This window comes from Dipodomys spectabilis, unplaced genomic scaffold (assembly GCF_019054845.1).
Source record: "Dipodomys spectabilis isolate Male_0828 unplaced genomic scaffold, ASM1905484v1 ptg000360l, whole genome shotgun sequence".
Classification (NCBI taxonomy): Eukaryota; Metazoa; Chordata; class Mammalia; order Rodentia; family Heteromyidae; genus Dipodomys; species Dipodomys spectabilis.
The window spans coordinates 2417773-2433600 of NW_024871037.1; the positions used below are offsets into that span (position 1 = coordinate 2417773).

Consider the following 15828-nt stretch of genomic DNA (forward strand, 5'->3'; position numbering starts at 1 on the left):
ACTCTAGCTCACAGCTGATTCCCTACCACTTGAGCCACGCTTCTAGTTCTAGCTTTTTTCTGATTAATTGGAGATCAGAGTCTCTCAGATTTGTTTGCCTGTGCTGGCTTCACACCTTGATCCACAGATCTCAGCCTCCTTAGTAGCTAGAATTATAGGTGTGAGCTACTGGTACCTCGTGGTGTTACAAAGAAGCAGGTAGCCTCCAAGCGAACAGGACAACTAGAGGCTCACTGTGTCACTGACAAAGATAATAGTCTTTAATCTCTGCCGAATGTCAATCATTGCCAGTCAGAGTATAATACAGTGCTTCTTCGAAGAAAAAAAAATAACTCTTACTGTTCCCTAGGGTGTGCCAACAAGATAAAACTTTCTCGGAGGAAGAATAAGGAAGCACAGATCTAGGAGCTTCTCCTACACACAGATTAGATTACTAGGCTGGGATTTTTCTGTTTGCAATTTTGTTTATTATTAAATCAATTTGAAAACAAACCCCTAGTCATGTGAAAAAGAAATCCCACACATTAGTGAGTGAAATTGTGGCTGAGCTTCAGATCTAGCGCCGGACTCCTGTGTGTGTGTTGAACAGGTAATCTCTGCCAGTACCTGAACCCAAAAGATGGGAGGAGAGGGAATGGGGGTGGGGAGGAGCAGGGGAGAAGGAAGGGGGGGGAAGAAGAGAGGAAAGGAAGAAGGGTGGAGAGAGCGGGAGGGAAAGACATACAAGAACACAATTTCTGCCTTCAGCAAAACTTCCCTCCGAGCAATCCTCCCGTCTGCAGAGATTCAACCCATCCCCTCCATTTCTCCTCAGTAAATATTCTGAAGACAGGCTCAAATGCATCAAAAGCTTCTTTGGTTCTTTAAAACTAAACACCCTGTCAGGCACCAGTGGCCGTGGGCCTATGGGCCAGAACACAGGCTCACACTGGTTGCCAATGATGCAGTTCTGGGCAATACAAGCAGCTGGGTCCTGAGATTCACTGGGAAATAAAAGTGGGCCATTTAGTTGAGTGTGAGTGGCTCACACCTGTAATCCTAGCTACTCAGGAGGCTGAGATCTGAATATCACAATTGGAAGCCAGTCAGGTTAGACAAGTCTGTGAGACTCTTGGATCCAATTAACCAGTAAATGGCTGGATGGAAGTGGAGGTTTGGCTCAAGTGACAGAGGGTCAGCCTTCAGTGGGGAAAGCTAAGGAATAATGCATAATGCCCAGGCCCTGAGTTCAAACCCAAACACACATACACACACACACACACACACACACACACAAACGTGATGCAGGAAATATCTGAAGGGCTCTCCCTTCACCACCATTCCACTTCCCATGTAGACAGGAACCAAACCAGGCCTGAGTTACCTGTTGGCCCTAGACACACATTGCCTTAAAGGTAGGTGGGAGTAAGAACGTATCCCATTCAGTGACAAGGTAGCTACTTGATAGTAGGAAGAAATAATGAGACAGGGACAGGAGAGAAGGAAGGGGTGAGGACACAAGTAGAAAATGGTTTGAGACTCACGTGCATCTTGTGCTCTGCCATCATAATGCTGCTGAGAAAAATGAGAGAGTTAAACCCTGTGTATCCACAGGGAGCAGATGGAAGGAACTAGGCGCCTCCTGCCTTTATCATGATAGTGCTGATGTGGATACTACCACAGGCAAGGGGGTGGGCTTGGCAGAGGAGGGGAATACCTCGGTGCCCACTTTGGGAGGGGAAGTTGACACATACCAAGTTCGTGACACTACTGTTTTCCTGAGACATCTCCATCCTTGGTATATCCATGAACCCCTCTTTGGATCCTTTATTTCCTTGGATGCTGGGGCAAAGTAGGAACAGAATAGGACAAAGCCTTTGGGACCCAGGCTAAAACAGTGGACTCTTAGGCATAGAGGTAGGCAAAAGAGACTGACCTGTTTAACAACAGAGTCTGAGTTGGTTTGCTTGGTGCCTGCAGTACTTGGGTCAACCTAAAATCCCAGGAGGAGGAACCAAACAGTAAAGGCGGCAGCCCAGCTGACACCAGGAACTAGTGCCATTTCAACTGTCCCTTTATGGTGGGGATAGTTGGTATGTATATGTGATGCCCACATTTTTTTTGGGGGGGGGGGGTTGGTCGTGAGGCTTGAACTCTGGGCCTGGGTGCTGTCCCTCAGCTCTTCAGCTCAAGGCGAGAGCTCTCCCACTTGACCCACAGCACCACTTCCAGTTTTCTAGTGGTTCATTAGAGATAAGAGTCTCATGGACTTTCCTGCCCAGTCTGGCTTTAAACTGTGATCCTCAGATCTCAGCCTCCTCAGAAGCTAGGATGACAGGCGTGAGCCACCGGTGCCTGGCCAATGCCCACATTTTTATCATCCCTTCCACTGGGCCGAGCTCTGTAGGCATTTAGCCTACAGCAGAAAGGCAGGTTTCAGTGGAAGGGAAGGCATCAGGAGCAAGAATAAATGCCCCAGGCCCAATTGCCTCAAACCTTGAGCCATCCATACCCAAGACTGGACTCCAGCAACCCTGGAGACCACTTCCAGTCTCTCTGACTCTAATCTGAAGACCTCTGGAGGGACAGCAGCAGCCCTCTTCCACATCAGTCAACTTGGGTATTGTCATCAAATCTTGGCGACACCATCTATGGCAGCCAGTGTCTAGAGATGGGCTGGGGAAGGTAAGGAGCACAGAGATAGGAGCCCTACCCCTGGAGGAACTTGCTGAGGAGCCAGCCCAGAGTCAAGAGAAGCAAGGCACCAGTTGCTGTCAGCACCCCCACAAACCAGGGCTCCGGCTGCCAATAAACTTCTATGTCTGTCACAAGCATGGGTGCCATCGTTGAAGACACCTGGAATGAAGACCACAGTCTCATTATTGCCTTGCCAAAATCATTTGACCATCCGTGGGTTGGGCCACGCCCCCCCATTCTAGATTTGCTCTTCTATGTTGCCAGGTTCTCTAACTGCAGCCTTCCCCCATCATTCCACAGCAACCCCATCTCCCCCGCCAACAAACTAAATGTTCTCACCCTTCAAGATCTTCTCCTCCCCCTTACTGTGTTTCTGTGGGTGCTGGTGGCCTCTGTGCTGACCCTCTGGGGAATTAGATGCACAATAATGGTGACTGTAGTGCTGAGGTGGTGGATGGAATTGCCTGCATCAGCCACGTGAATCAATAGCCAGTAGGTACACGGCTGGTCCAGCCAAGGAGGTCCCAACAGAGTATCATCATACACCAAGCTGGCCCCTTGCAACCTAAATCGGTTCTGGGTATTCCCTGAAAGCAGAGTGACAGGAGATGGAGATACCACTAACCAGCCCCCTCAACTACATACAGCCCAATGGTCCTCACCTCCCACAATGCTGTAGGCAAAGGCCAGGCGCTGTGGTTCCTGGGGAATCTGACACGACACCTTGGTCACCTCCATGCTACGTCCCAGCGGGGTGTAGATGGTGAGCTCTTGAAATGGAGGTTCACATTCTGGGGTATGGTCATTCACATCCTGTAGAAAGGCCACTGGATCAGAAAGGCCACTCCTTGAACTCCAATACCCCGTTTCCTTCTACAACAGTCATTAGGTAATGACTAATGACCTAGACGCCAATCAATGGGCTCTAATACTATCTATGGCCAGTTCCTCCTCCTCCGAAGCAGCCAATGGAAGAAGCAAGCACATCAAGGGAAAGCAATCGATTGAAGAGCAATTTATCTTTCCAAGGCCCCTGGGAGGTTAATTACCTCAACCTCAATGGTAATGGTACAAGAACCCGAGCGGCGGTAGGTGGGGTCCCAGTCTTGGCCACGGTCAATCAGGAGAATAGTGATCCTGTGCACCCTCTGTTGCTCATAGTCCAAAGGTGCCAAGAGGCGAACCTCCCCTAAAGTAGTTGACCACAACCTCAGCCTGCAGCGCCAACTCCAGCCTCATCCCTCCATCCCAGCCGAGGGGCAGAAATACCACTGAGATGGTCCACAGCAAAGGTGGAAGAGGGTCCACCGGAGATGTAGTACTCCACGCTGTTATGTGGATAATCCATATCCACGCCCACCACAGTGCCCAGCAGAGTGTGGGGCCTTGCATCCTCTTGAATCCGGAACGTGCGTGGGGTACAGGCTGGGGAGAACTCATTGATGGGTGTCACCATCATCAGTACTGGCACCTCAGCTGTGGGGGGAGGGAAATGAAAGCCAAGAAGTTGGCCTAGGCCAGGCACCGGTGGCTCACGCCTGTTATCCTAGCTACGCAAGAGGCTGAGATCTGAAGATCACGTTTCAAAGCCAGCCTAGGCAGGAAAGTCTGTGAGACTCTGATCTCCAATAAACCACTCAGAAAACCAGAAGTGGCACTGTGGCTCAAGTGGTAGAGTGTGCGCCTTGAGCTGAAGAACTGAGGAACAGTGCCCAGGCCCAGAGTTCAAGCCCCATGACAGATGAGCTCTCCCCTAGGGCTCTGAAGAAAGAAACATAGTCCTGCCCTAGAATTCAGAGAAAGGACTTGAAGGAGGGAAGCAATAGCCCTCCCTCTTCTACTGGCAAGTCTAAGGGAGACACCCTGGAGTCTAAACCAGTGACAATCCCATCCTCTTTCTAAACAAGGGAAAGCATCTATGTCTTGGAAATGGGAAAGGAGGACAGAATGTCCAGGCCTGAGTATTGTCACTCACTGGTCATCTGGGGCTGGCCATCATCAATCACCAGGATGGAAGCTGCATGCTGGAAGCAGGTCCCAGGAGTATCACAGTCCAGTGTGGCATTGACCTTGACAGAGGGACCAAGAGGGTAAAGCTCAGGCAGGATCTGGGAAAGTTTGGACCTCCCTTAGATCAGAACATTCACAGATGGTCTATCCCAATGGTCTCTTTTTGAAGGTTACAAAGCAGATTGCTCAACACCCATATTCCCACCCCACCCACATGGTATCAGTGTCCACAGACCCTTGGGTCCACTCATCCTTCTTGGCCCCAAGTCCCTTGCTTGTGAATCTGGAAGTGGGGGGCTATATACCTCAAGGACTCTGTCATGAAGGCGGAGGCTGGCCGAGTCAGGAGGGCTATGGAACTGCAGCTGGTAATCCAGACTAGTGCCCACCGAATCTGGATCTGTGCAAGCAAAGGTGCCCAGGACTGTGCCCACAGGGGCCGTCTCAGGGATTTGAGTCCTGGAAGAGGGAGGCAGGGGACAAGATAAGAGTCTAGCCTGGCTGTGAGCCCACTGATTTTCAAGCCCAGGAGCCCAGGCAAGGTTTCTGGGTACTCACACAAAAAGCGCTGGGAGGCAGCGTGGGGGCCATTGGTTGACCAACTGCACGTCCACAGTGAGTTCCAGTTCTGCGCTCACCCAAGGCTGGTGATGCTCAAAGGCCTTCACCTGCAGCCTGGTGACGGCTGTGCCCGGGGCACGAGTCAAATCCAGAGGCGAGGTGAGCCTGATCACTCCATCTGCTGAGGTGTGGGGGGAGAGTGATACGGTGCTTGGCCTCGCCCCTAGCTCCATCCCTTCAGGCACACTGGCTCCTCCTACTTCTCAATCACTTCAGAAGAGGAGGTCACTGGTTCTGGCCACTCTAGCCCCGCCTCCCAACCCAACCTTGTTCCAGTCACAGCCCTACTAGCTTCTGGCTACTTTTCTCCGGAATGCCTGGTGGGGGTAATGAGTCACCTTTGAATCAGGCACAGAGGCACCTGGGGTGGGTGGGTGCATACACACACACACACACACACACACACACACACACACACACACACACACACACACACACACACACACACACACACACACACACACACACACACACACACACACACACACACACACACCCTCTCCTTACCACGTCCAATGGAGTAAAGCGGGCTGGGCATCGGGGAGATGATTTCATAGCGCAAGTCCGAGCCCCTGGCCTGGACTTTAACCACTTCACTGCCAGGGGCCAGATTCTCCAAGATGGTGATATTCTGAACAGCCTGCCTAAACCAAGAATGGAGCGCTGTCCCCTGCTTGCTCCTTCTCACCCCAGAAGGATCTGCTCTGAATTCTCTCGGGTGGATTCTGCCTCCCTCACCGTTTTCCCAGGCATGGGGAGCCTTACGGAAAGGAGACCTGGCCAGAAAGAACACGGACAACTTGAACGGTCAGCCTCCCTTGGCAGCTTTGGCCTTGTCCTGTCGACACTGAGATTTGCAGGTGGAAGACCTGTGGTTCATACAGGACAGGGAAGGAAGCAGGGTGTGTGGTCAGCTCTATATTTAAACCCAATTCTCCCTTGGGGGACCTCCATTCACTCCCCTCATGACCTATCACTCTGCAACAAGTATTCTTTTGAGGCCTATACCTCTGGGGTAGGAGTTCTTCTATTAGGTCACAAACAACTCAAGAAAGAGTGAGAGCTGAGTCATTCACAGTGTGAATTATTAGATTACAAATGCTAAAGAGCCAATCATTAAAACTAAAATTGCTTATGTATGTGTGTGTGTGTGTGTGTGTGTGTGTGTGTGTGTGTGTGTGTGTGGCCTAGGTGCCGTCCCTTAGTTTTTTCATTCAAGGATAGCACTCTACCACTTGAGCCACAGCTCCACTTTCAGCTTTTTGCTGTTTCATTGGCAATAAGAATCTCACTTTTCTGCCTGGGCTGGCAGATCTTCAGATCTCAGTCCGCTGCCCCTCTGAGTAGCTAGGATTACAGGTGTGAGCCACTGCTCATCCAGCTCTTATGGAGGTTGTGAGAGAACTTGTCTGACCTTCCCATTGGCCATTTTTATCCAGAATTGCTTGTTCAAATGTGATTAACCTGGGGCTGGGAAGGTGGCTCAGTGGTAGAGTGCTTGCCTTGCATGCATGAGGCCCTGGGTTTAATTCCTTAGCACCACATAAACAGAAAAGGCTGGAAGTGGCGCTGTGGCTCAAGTGGTAGAGCACTAGCCTTGAGCTGAAGAGCTGAGGGACAGCTTCCAGGCCCAGGGTTCAAGTCCCAGGACTGACCCCCCCAAAATGTGATTAACCTAAACACTCTCCTTTCTGTTAAAGGACCTATGTCTTCACAAAGTTAGGAACCCTTCCTCTTTTCTGAAACTTCAGATCCCAGCACAGAACCAAGCAAAACTGAGAGGACAAGTCAGCAAGGGATGGGAGGTGCAGGTCTGGAAGAGGCAGAATGATGAGGAGACCAAAAACCAAACCATTTTTCAGAAGATGAGATCTCTGTTTAATCCATATATAGATATAGCCAGGTCCCTCGCTATGCTCACCTTTTCAGCCTGGCCTTTGAGGCCCTGGGATGGTGCCAGTAGCCAACCTCTCTCATTGATGGAAAAAGGTCCAGGAAAGTATGGAGGGTCCTGGGCACTGGTAATGTTCATCTGGTAGAACAGAGATACTAGCAACCCAATCCCAGTATCCCAAGCATCACTGTCAACATCCATTTTTAACTACCCATGAGGCTCCTGATCACCCTCAACTCTCCTATAATCTATCCTCCACTAGGGCTGGGAAGGTAGAGCACTTGCCTTGCATGCCTGAGGCCCTGGGTTCGATTCCTCAGCACCACATAAGCAGAAAGAAAAAAGCCGGAAGTGGTGTTGTGGCTCAAGTGGTAAAGCGCTAGCCTTGAGCTGAAGAGCTGAGGGACAGTGCCCAGGCCCAGAGTTCAGGCCCCACAACTGGACCCAAAACAAACAAACAAACAATCTATCCTCCACTATGTGTCCTAGCTCTGGTCCTCGGTTCTTTTAAAATAAGCTATGTGAGGGTATTTTTTTTTCTCTAATCCTGGGGCTTGAACTCAGGGCCTGGGCGCTGTTCCTGAGCTGCTTTTACTCAAGGCTAGCATTCTACCACTTGAGCCACAGTGCTACTTCCAGCTTAATTCTGTGTATGTGGTACTGAGGAATTGAACCCAGGGCTTCATGCATGCTAGGCAAGCACTCTACCACTAAGCCACATTCCCAGCCTTAAAGTACTGGAGTTTGAATTCAATGCCTAGGTGCTGTCCTTTAGCTTTGTTTGCTCAAGGGTAGTACTCTTTCTCTTGAACCACAGCTCCACTTCTGGCTTTTGAGTGATGAATTGGAAATAAGAGTCTCATGGATTTTTCTGCCTGGGCTGGCTTTGAACCTGGATCCTCACACCTCAGCCTCCTAAGAAGTTAGGGATTACAGGCACGAGCCACTAGCACCTGGCTATGTGGGTTTTTTCCTTCCTACTGCAGTTTTTTTATTATTAAGAAATTAATATAAAATTGTCATAGAGAACTCAAAACATGTAGGAGAAATTGAAAGAATAGTTTAGCTCCTGAGAGCTCCCTATGGGAACCACCAGGGTCAATGGGAGTTAGCAATGCTTAAGAGTCTCCAGGACTGGGAAGGTGGTTTAGTGGTAGAATGCTTGCCTAGCATGCATGAAGCCCTGGGTTCGATTACTCAGTACCAAAAACACAGGAAAAAAGCCAGAAGTGGTGCTGTGGCTTAAGTGATAGAGTGCTAGCTAGATTTGAGCAAAAGCAGCTCAGGGACAGTGCCCAGGCCTTGAGTTCAAGCCCCAGGACTGGCAAAAACAATCAAAAACACATAAGAGTCTCTCTTCAAGAACATGTACCATTCAAACATTCAGCAGCAGCATCCCTCTGGCAGGCTTGACAGGGGCTGAGCTTGCTCTCCCTTTCGTATTGCCTTTTCCCCCCCTTCCCCAGCCCAACTCCCGCCATTCTGTCGCTCATGGTTCCATGGGCTGGGCTCACCTTGGTTCCTTGGCCTTGTAGGCCTGGGAGCAGCAGTGTGTACAGCCGGGCCCCAGGTATGACTGTCTCTGGCACATAAATGATTTCCCCAGCTGACCAGAAAGGAAGGCAGGAAGGTTCTAGACTCAGGCCATTCCTTCCCACCTCCCTTCCTGCTGCTTCTAGCCTCACCTTGGCTAGCAAATCGGCCAACACACTGGATCCCAAGGTCCCGCTGCACCAGCACAGAAAAGGGTCCATCCATCACATAATTGCCACATTTGTACCGTAAATACAGCTCATAGTGGTTGACGGCCAGGGCATCCAGCCGGGCTGAGCTGCTCAAGATGATCTGTAGGAAGGGAACAGTACCAAGGGAGGCTTATGCCACCTCTGGTTTAGGGAATTTCAGGGCTGTCTTTAGATCCCTCACAATCTCCAATTGGACCCATGACCCACCCACCCCCTACCTTGCCCACATATCTCCCTTGATGCCCAGCCAGGGTGGGTGGGTTGAAGAAGGTAGTGTTTGGCTGCACGCTAAGCAACTCCAGGGTGGGTATGTGGGAAGAGCAGTTGAAGGAGAATGTCTGAACAACAGTGCCAGGACCTCGGCGCTCAGAAATATCCGTAAACCAGGGGAGGCTGTGGAGGCCTGTAAAGATCAGAGATTTCAGGCTGGGGCATCTCCCCTCCATCTTGGGACCAAGCAAGCCAAGATCCTTCCTTGTCCCCCATAGCTAACATTTCACAGATGAGGGGAACAAGAGCTAGGGATTCTTTCCTTCCCTCTCTCCCTCCATCCCTCCCTCCCTTCTTTTCTCTTTCTCGCTCTCCTTTTTCTTTCTTTGTGGGTAATAGAGCTTGAACCCAGGGTCTAGTCACTGCCCCTGAGCTCTTTTGCTCAAGGCTAGCACTCTACCATTTGAACCACAGTTCCATTTCTGGTTTTTTGAGTGGCTAATTGGAGATAAGAGTTTCAGCCCAGGGCTGGGAAGGTGGCTCAGTGGTAGAGCGCTTGTCTTGCATGCCTGAGGCCCTGGGTTCGATTCCTCAGCACCACATAAGCAAGAAAAAAGCCGGAAGTGGCGCTGTGGCTCAAGTGGTAGAGCGCTAGACTTGAGCTGAAGAGCTGAGGGACAGTGCCCAGGCCCAGAGTTCAGGCCCCACGACTGGACCCCCCAAAAAAAAAAAAGAATTTCAGCCTGGCCCCAGCGGCTCACAACTGTAATTCTAGCTACTGAGGAGGCTGAGCTCTGAGAAATAAAGTTCAAAGCCAGCCTGGGCAGGAAAGTCTGTGAGACTCTTATCTCCAATAAACCAACAGAAAACTGCAAGTGGTGCTGTGGCTCAATGGTAGAGCGCTGAAGAGCTGAGGGACAGCTCCCAGGCCCAGAGTTCAAACTCCACAATCAGTAACAACAACAACAACAACAATAACAACAAAGAGTTTCATGGGGACTTTTCTACCCAGGCTGGCTTCAAGCTTTGATCCTCAGATTTCAGCCTCCTGAGTAGTTAGGATTACAGGCATGAGTCACTAGCACCAGACTCTTTTTTTTTTTTGCTTTGCTTTGCTTTGCTTTCCTTTTCTGTTCTTTCTTTCCTCTCTGTGCCAGTCCTGATACTGACATGAACTGAACTTAGGGCATGGGCACTGTCCCTGAGCTTTTGTACTCAAGACTAGCACTCTACCACTTGAGCCATTACCTCCACTTCTAATTGTTTTAGAAGTTAACTGGAGATAAGTCTCGTGGAGTTTCTTTTTCTGGGCTGGCTTTGAACCACAATCCTCAGATCTCAGCCTCCTAGGTGGCTAGGATTACAGGTATAAGCCACTGGTGCCTGGCTAAGGAATTCTTTTCTGACTAAGGTTCTACACCTGCCCTCCAGAGTAGCTTATATAAGCATCAGGATTCCAAAAGAAAACGGAGTTCTTCCACCCACCCTCTCCTCACCAGGGACAAGCAGAGCAAAAAGAAGCGTCAGGAGCTTGAGCAGTGTCATGATGTCCTGGCGTGATGGTAAAGGAGATTGTTTGTCAGACCTGCCCTGTTGCCAGGTTAGTTGCTTAAACACAGCTAGGCAGGCAAGACTGCCAGACTCCAGCCCAACCCATTCCTGGTGACTGAGCTCTAGACCTCTGGCAGGCATCCACAGGCCTAGAAAAATCCCATTTTCCACCACTCCCAGTGAATTACTCCATTCATTACTACAACCCTAAGGGGATGTAATAGGAGGAGGATCAAACTACAGATGGAGAAACTGGTCACCCTGTCCTTGGAGTCAGGGCAAGCATAGCATCTAGGAAAATTAGACCTAAGACCACAGAATCTGAACTGCAGCTACGCCCCTCTCCACCGCCCCCCCTTGCCCCCCAACTACAAATTCACACCTAACCACCAAGAAAGTCTCTCAAATGCCAGACGTAATGTTCATGGCTACAATTCCTGCTGCTAGGAAGGAGGAGATCTGGAGGATTTGAATTTGAGGCCAGCCGGGCAAACAGTTCCTGAGACACTATCTCAACCCATAAGCCAGGCAGTAGTGGTTCACACCTGTCATCTCAGCTACCAGGAGGTACAGGTAGGTGGATCATAGTCTGAGGCTAGCCCCTGAGCCAAAACACGAGAAAAAGAAAGCAAGATGGGCTGGGTTTGTGGCTCAAGTGGTAGAGTGTTTGCCTAACATGTGCAAGGTCTTGAGTTTAAATCCCAGTAGAGAGAAAGGAAGGAAGGAAGGAAGGAAGGAAGGAAAAGGGAGGGAGGGAGGGAGGGAAGGAAGGAGGGAAGGAAGGAAGGAGGGAAGGAAAACTCTTAAAATTGTCTTCATACAACTAGGTGCCAGTGGCTCACACCTGTAATCCTAGCTACTCAGGAGGCTGAGATCTGAGGATCGAAGCTTGAAGCCAGCCCGGGCAAGAAAGACTCTGAGGCTCTTATCTTCAATTAACCAGCAAAAAGCCAGGAAATGGCCCAAGTTATAGAGTGTCAGATCTTAAGGGAAAAAACTAATAGACAGTGCCTAGGCTTTGAGTCCACACACACACTCTCCCTCTCTCCTTTTCTCCCTCTCTCCTTCTCTCCCCCCCCCCCTTTGTCTGCATTCAACAAGCAAAAGGGATCCTTGATGGTAGAAATAAAAGTGGTGGTTACCTGTGGGAATAACAACTGGAGGAGGTACAAAGTGGCTTCCTAGAGAGATACTGTATCTTAATCCAGGTGACAGCTGCACAGGTGCCTGAAGATTTTAACATTGATTGCGCCTCCGCCTCCACATGCTGGGATTACAAGAGTATACCACTAGCCTCATCATGTTAGTTTTTCTACTTTTCTTGGCTTGTGCCCTCCAGTTCTTCATCTCTTACTCCTCTTCTCTACCCCTACTAGTCAAGTTTGTCCCTCTTTCCACAAAACTGCCCTTGGATAAGAACTTCAGTGACCTGTACACTGTTAAAAGCCATTAGTCGCTTTTGGCTGGGTTTGGATTTGTGATGGGGTCTTGTAATGTTGCCCACGTTAGCCTTCAAATTCCTGGGCTTAAGCAATTCTGCTGTCTTGGCCCCTTTAGGTGCTATAACTACAGGCATATGCCACTGTACCCAGCTATGAGGCCATAGTTTATTTTCAATCTTCCCCCCTCTCTACAGAGATTGATGTTTGCTGCCTTTGGTTCCTATTTTTTTTTCCTTCCAGTGCTGATCCTGGAGCTTTACCTAAAGGTCTAGACACTGTCCCTGAGTTTTTTTTTCTGTACTACTTGATCCAGAGTTCCATTCCCAGCTTTTTGCTGGTTAATTGGAGATAAGAATCTCAAGACCAAGCCAGGAACTGGTAGCTCACGCCTATAATCCTAGCTACTCAGGAGGCTGAGGATCTCAGTTCAAAGCCAGCCCGGGCAGAGAAGTCCATGAGACTCTGATCTCCAATAAGCCCAGGTCCAGAGTACAAGCCCCATGACCAACTAAATAATAATAATAGTAGTAGTAGTAGTAGTAAAAGAATCTCAAGACTTTCCTGTCCTGGCTGGCTTTGACCTGCGATCCTTGTATCTCAGCCTTCTGACTAATTAGGATTACCAGGCACAAGTCACCAGCATTTGGCTGCATACATCTTTCTTTATGTTTGTCACTGTTGCTCCTAGTCTTTGCAATGACCCCTTTTTCTAGCATGTTCTCATGGTGGTTCAATCAGGCCACATCCTGAAGATACTTCTAAAAAGCTCTATCTCCGGGCTGGGAAGGTGGTTCAGTGGTAGAGTGCTTGCATTTGCATGCATGAGGCCCTGGGTTCAATTCCTCAGCACCACATAAATGGAAAAAAGCCAGAAGTGGCACTGTGGCTCAAGTAAGTAGATTGCTAGCCTTAGGAGGAGGGGGGGAGGAGGAGGGGCAGAGGAGGAGGGAGGGAGAGAGAGAGAGAGCGCATTGCTCTCCCACTACTCCTGCAAACCAGCTGGGCTTGAGGTTTCTCCCCACTAGAGGGCGGTCCAGCCTAACTTGGCTAGGGGCAGCCCTTTCCTTGCCATCCAATGCTAGGAAGTCCAGCGCTCTGAAGTACTCAGAGGGGATCAACCATGTCCTATCACTTCCTAAGGGCTTTTCTAGGCCAGCCTGACCTGGGTCATGAGTTCAAACCTTCCCATCCCCTTCCTTCCCCCCCCCCCGCCCCTCCCAGTGATCTACATCTTCAGGTCAGTCTGGCATTCTTGCCCACAACATGGGTGCAGAACAAACCGACCCTTCCAGGGAGAAGGGTACAAATGGGTAAACTGAGGCCAAGTGGAAGGAACTGACTGATCCTGGAGTTATGTAGCAAGATTAGCTAAACCTAGGAGTTTCGTGGGGGAGAGGTAGGTGTGTGTGTGTGTGTGTGTGTGTGTGTGTGATCTGAAGTTGGAGGGTTGTTTTTTGTTTTTTGTCTAGCTTCCAGTCACAGCTAGGCTTCACCCTGCAAAGCGGATGTCAAGTGGGGAAGAGATGCCCAAGTCACCACCCCCCTCCCCAGTCCGGATAGGGGGTGGGAGGGGAGGGAGGGCCTTTCATCCCGTCCCGCCTCTATTGGCTAAGGCGCCAGGGGCGGGGCGCAGCTGCCAGATGTTGGGGCGGCCTCAGGCAGGGAGCTACAGAGAGCAAGGAAGGGGAGGTGGTGGAGGAGAAGGAGGAGGAGGAGGAGGGTGGGTGAGGGCGCCGCTGGCCGGCCAGCCCAGCCCTCCTCGGTGCCCCCCGTTCTTTCCTTTGGGGATGGTCATAGAAGAGCTGGCAGGCGCTGGAGGAAGGGGGCTCGGGCATCGACATGCACAGTGCTCGGTTTGACAGCTTTCTGAGCCAGCTCCGCTGGGAATTGGTGAGGCCTGAGAGTGGGTGTGGTCGGGAGATGGGTTGTGTGGGGTACCCCAGTGCCTCTGGGCTGGAACAGTCAGTTGGGGTGTGTGTATGTGCATGTGCGTGCGTGCTAGGGTTTTTTTTTTTTAATTCCCCCCTGGGTGCCCATCCCAAGCAGAGTGGGGGCTGGGTGGCCCTGGTACAGATGGCCCAGATGGCTCGAGTCGGGTTTCTGGACGGTTGGGAACTGTTCTGTGGGCATCAGGTAACAGTCATCCAGCTGGCCTTGCTGCTGGGGGTTGGGGGGAGGCAGGGAGGGAGGACTAGGCAGACTTCTTTTGAGGTAGGACGGATGGAGGGTGCCTCAAGCCATGCTGGTGCTCTTTCTGTGACCATCTCCTCCACTTCCTCCACTCCCTCTCTTCGTAAACACTCTCGTCTTTGAAAGGCTAACTTTGGGGATCTGTAATCCACCCCCACCCCAAGAAGCACAGGATGCTTTCTCAACCCTGAACAAGACTTACTTCCCGATGCAGGCCCACAATCCTGCCTGCCTGCCTGCCCTGGTGGCGGGTAAAGACTTGCCCGACCTTGCGTGCTGCAGCCTGCCGGATTGCCACCAGCTCGGAGGAGAGGAGCCACACATACTTCGTGTGCCAACTCCCCGGTGGCTGGCCCTGGGCTCGTTTCCCCCCTTAGCCTGCTAGGCCTAGCAAGCCCTCCAGTGCCTCTGTTCTCAGGACAGGCCCGGCAAGACAAGCAGAGATGACAATACCCCTCTAACTTCTGTGTCTTTCTCTTTCCTTTAGTTGTGTGGCCGGGACACAGGCTCACCCCCTATGCCTGGCCCTCTCCAGCCAGCCCCCAAAACCAGCCCAGGTGTACAGCCCAGCCACCAGCTCAGGGTCTCAGATACTTTGGAGGAGGACTCTGTCTGCTGTATGGAGGAGGAAGAAGAGGAAGAGGAGGCCGTGGTAACACGAGACAGGGGTGCTGCTTTTGGAGGGCCCAAAGAACACACCTTAGACTGGGACTCCGGTTTCTCCGAGGTATCAGGGAGTACGTGGCGAGAAGAAGAAGCATCTGTACTGCAGCGCCCAGCACCTCCAGCTCGGCCCCCTCCCAGCCAGCGCTTCTCAGTCAGTGGCCTTCCCCTGCCCAGCCGGGTACCTGCAGCCCGAGTGCCACCCGTCCACCGTCCACGGCCCAAATCCACGCCAGATGCCTGCCTAGAACACTGGCAGGGACTAGAAGCAGAGGACTGGACATCGGCGCTGCTCAACAGGGGTCGAAGTCGCCAGCCCCTGGTGTTGGGTGACAACTGTTTTGCCGATTTGGTCCACAATTGGATGGAACTGCCCGAGGCAGCAGGTGAAGGGAGCGATGGAGGTGTACCCCGGGTCCGGGCCCGGCCCCCCCAGTTCCTGCTTGGTCTCTCGGAGCAGCTGCGGCGTCGGCTGGCCAGGGCTCGGCGGGCGGCTGTGGCCGGCAAGCAACTGTCCTGCCCGCCTCGCTCAGCACCTGACCTGCCTGTAGAAGTCTCACGCTTCGCAGCCCTCATGAACTGCCGGAGCCGCCAACCCATCATCTGCCATGACGTCAGCTACCTCTGACCCTGCCCTTCCAGCCTGGGACAATAAAGATCTTTTTCTAGACTGGTGGTTCCATACCTCTGAGGCATAGAACACTGGCCCGGCCTTAGGAAGCACACGATCTAGACAGGCAAACCTAGAGTGAATGCTCTCCTTTTGCAGGGCCTTGTCCATGTTATACGCATGTGCGTTACCAGCCCAAGTCGTATCAGGAATCCT

The 15828-nt window shown here is 51.4% G+C and overlaps 2 protein-coding genes across 3 annotated transcripts; one reads left to right on the forward strand and one right to left on the reverse strand.

The window, feature by feature from the left end:
• Positions 1 to 543: 543 nt before the first annotated feature.
• On the reverse strand, positions 544 to 10701 carry Cdhr4 (cadherin related family member 4). 2 transcript variants are annotated; one of them, XM_042666080.1, is made up of 19 exons: positions 10653 to 10701; positions 9165 to 9349; positions 8887 to 9046; positions 8716 to 8807; positions 7229 to 7339; positions 6073 to 6176; positions 5815 to 5951; positions 5245 to 5428; positions 4992 to 5145; positions 4652 to 4745; positions 3946 to 4152; positions 3726 to 3865; positions 3339 to 3489; positions 3043 to 3263; positions 2693 to 2835; positions 1916 to 1972; positions 1734 to 1821; positions 1524 to 1551; positions 544 to 606 (listed from the first exon to the last, which is right to left on the reverse strand). In XM_042666080.1, exons 1-19 carry the CDS (start codon positions 10699 to 10701, stop codon positions 557 to 559), a joined length of 2355 nt encoding a protein of 784 aa, XP_042522014.1. In that variant the 3' UTR covers positions 544 to 556. The 2 variants fall into 2 exon arrangements, with proteins under 2 accessions (XP_042522014.1, XP_042522015.1); XM_042666081.1 differs by having other exon boundaries at positions 557 to 606; positions 1524 to 1554.
• A 3146-nt stretch (positions 10702 to 13847) lies between these two features.
• Positions 13848 to 15670, forward strand: Inka1 (inka box actin regulator 1). Its single transcript, XM_042666082.1, has 2 exons — positions 13848 to 14039; positions 14827 to 15670. The coding sequence occupies exons 1-2, from the start codon at positions 13989 to 13991 to the stop codon at positions 15628 to 15630; spliced, it is 855 nt and encodes a 284-aa protein (XP_042522016.1). The 5' UTR covers positions 13848 to 13988; the 3' UTR covers positions 15631 to 15670.
• The last annotated feature ends 158 nt before the right edge of the window (positions 15671 to 15828 follow it).

Bases quoted from the DNA above. Each gene is read 5' to 3' on its own strand.
- Cdhr4 (XM_042666081.1), bottom strand. From the start codon at position 10,701: ATGACACTGCTCAAGCTCCTGACGCTTCTTTTTGCTCTGCTTGTCCCT. The intron at 6,177-7,228 runs GTGAGCATAGCG...TATGAACCACAG, and splicing joins TCAAAGGCCAGGCTGAAAAG to GTCTTCCACCTGCAAATCTC. The intron at 1,555-1,733 runs GTATGTGTCAAC...CATTTTTCTCAG, and splicing joins ACAGTAGTGTCACGAACTTG to CAGCATTATGATGGCAGAGC.
- Inka1 (XM_042666082.1), top strand. From the start codon at position 13,989: ATGCACAGTGCTCGGTTTGACAGCTTTCTGAGCCAGCTCCGCTGGGAA. The intron at 14,040-14,826 runs GTGAGGCCTGAG...TCTTTCCTTTAG, and splicing joins GCCAGCTCCGCTGGGAATTG to TTGTGTGGCCGGGACACAGG.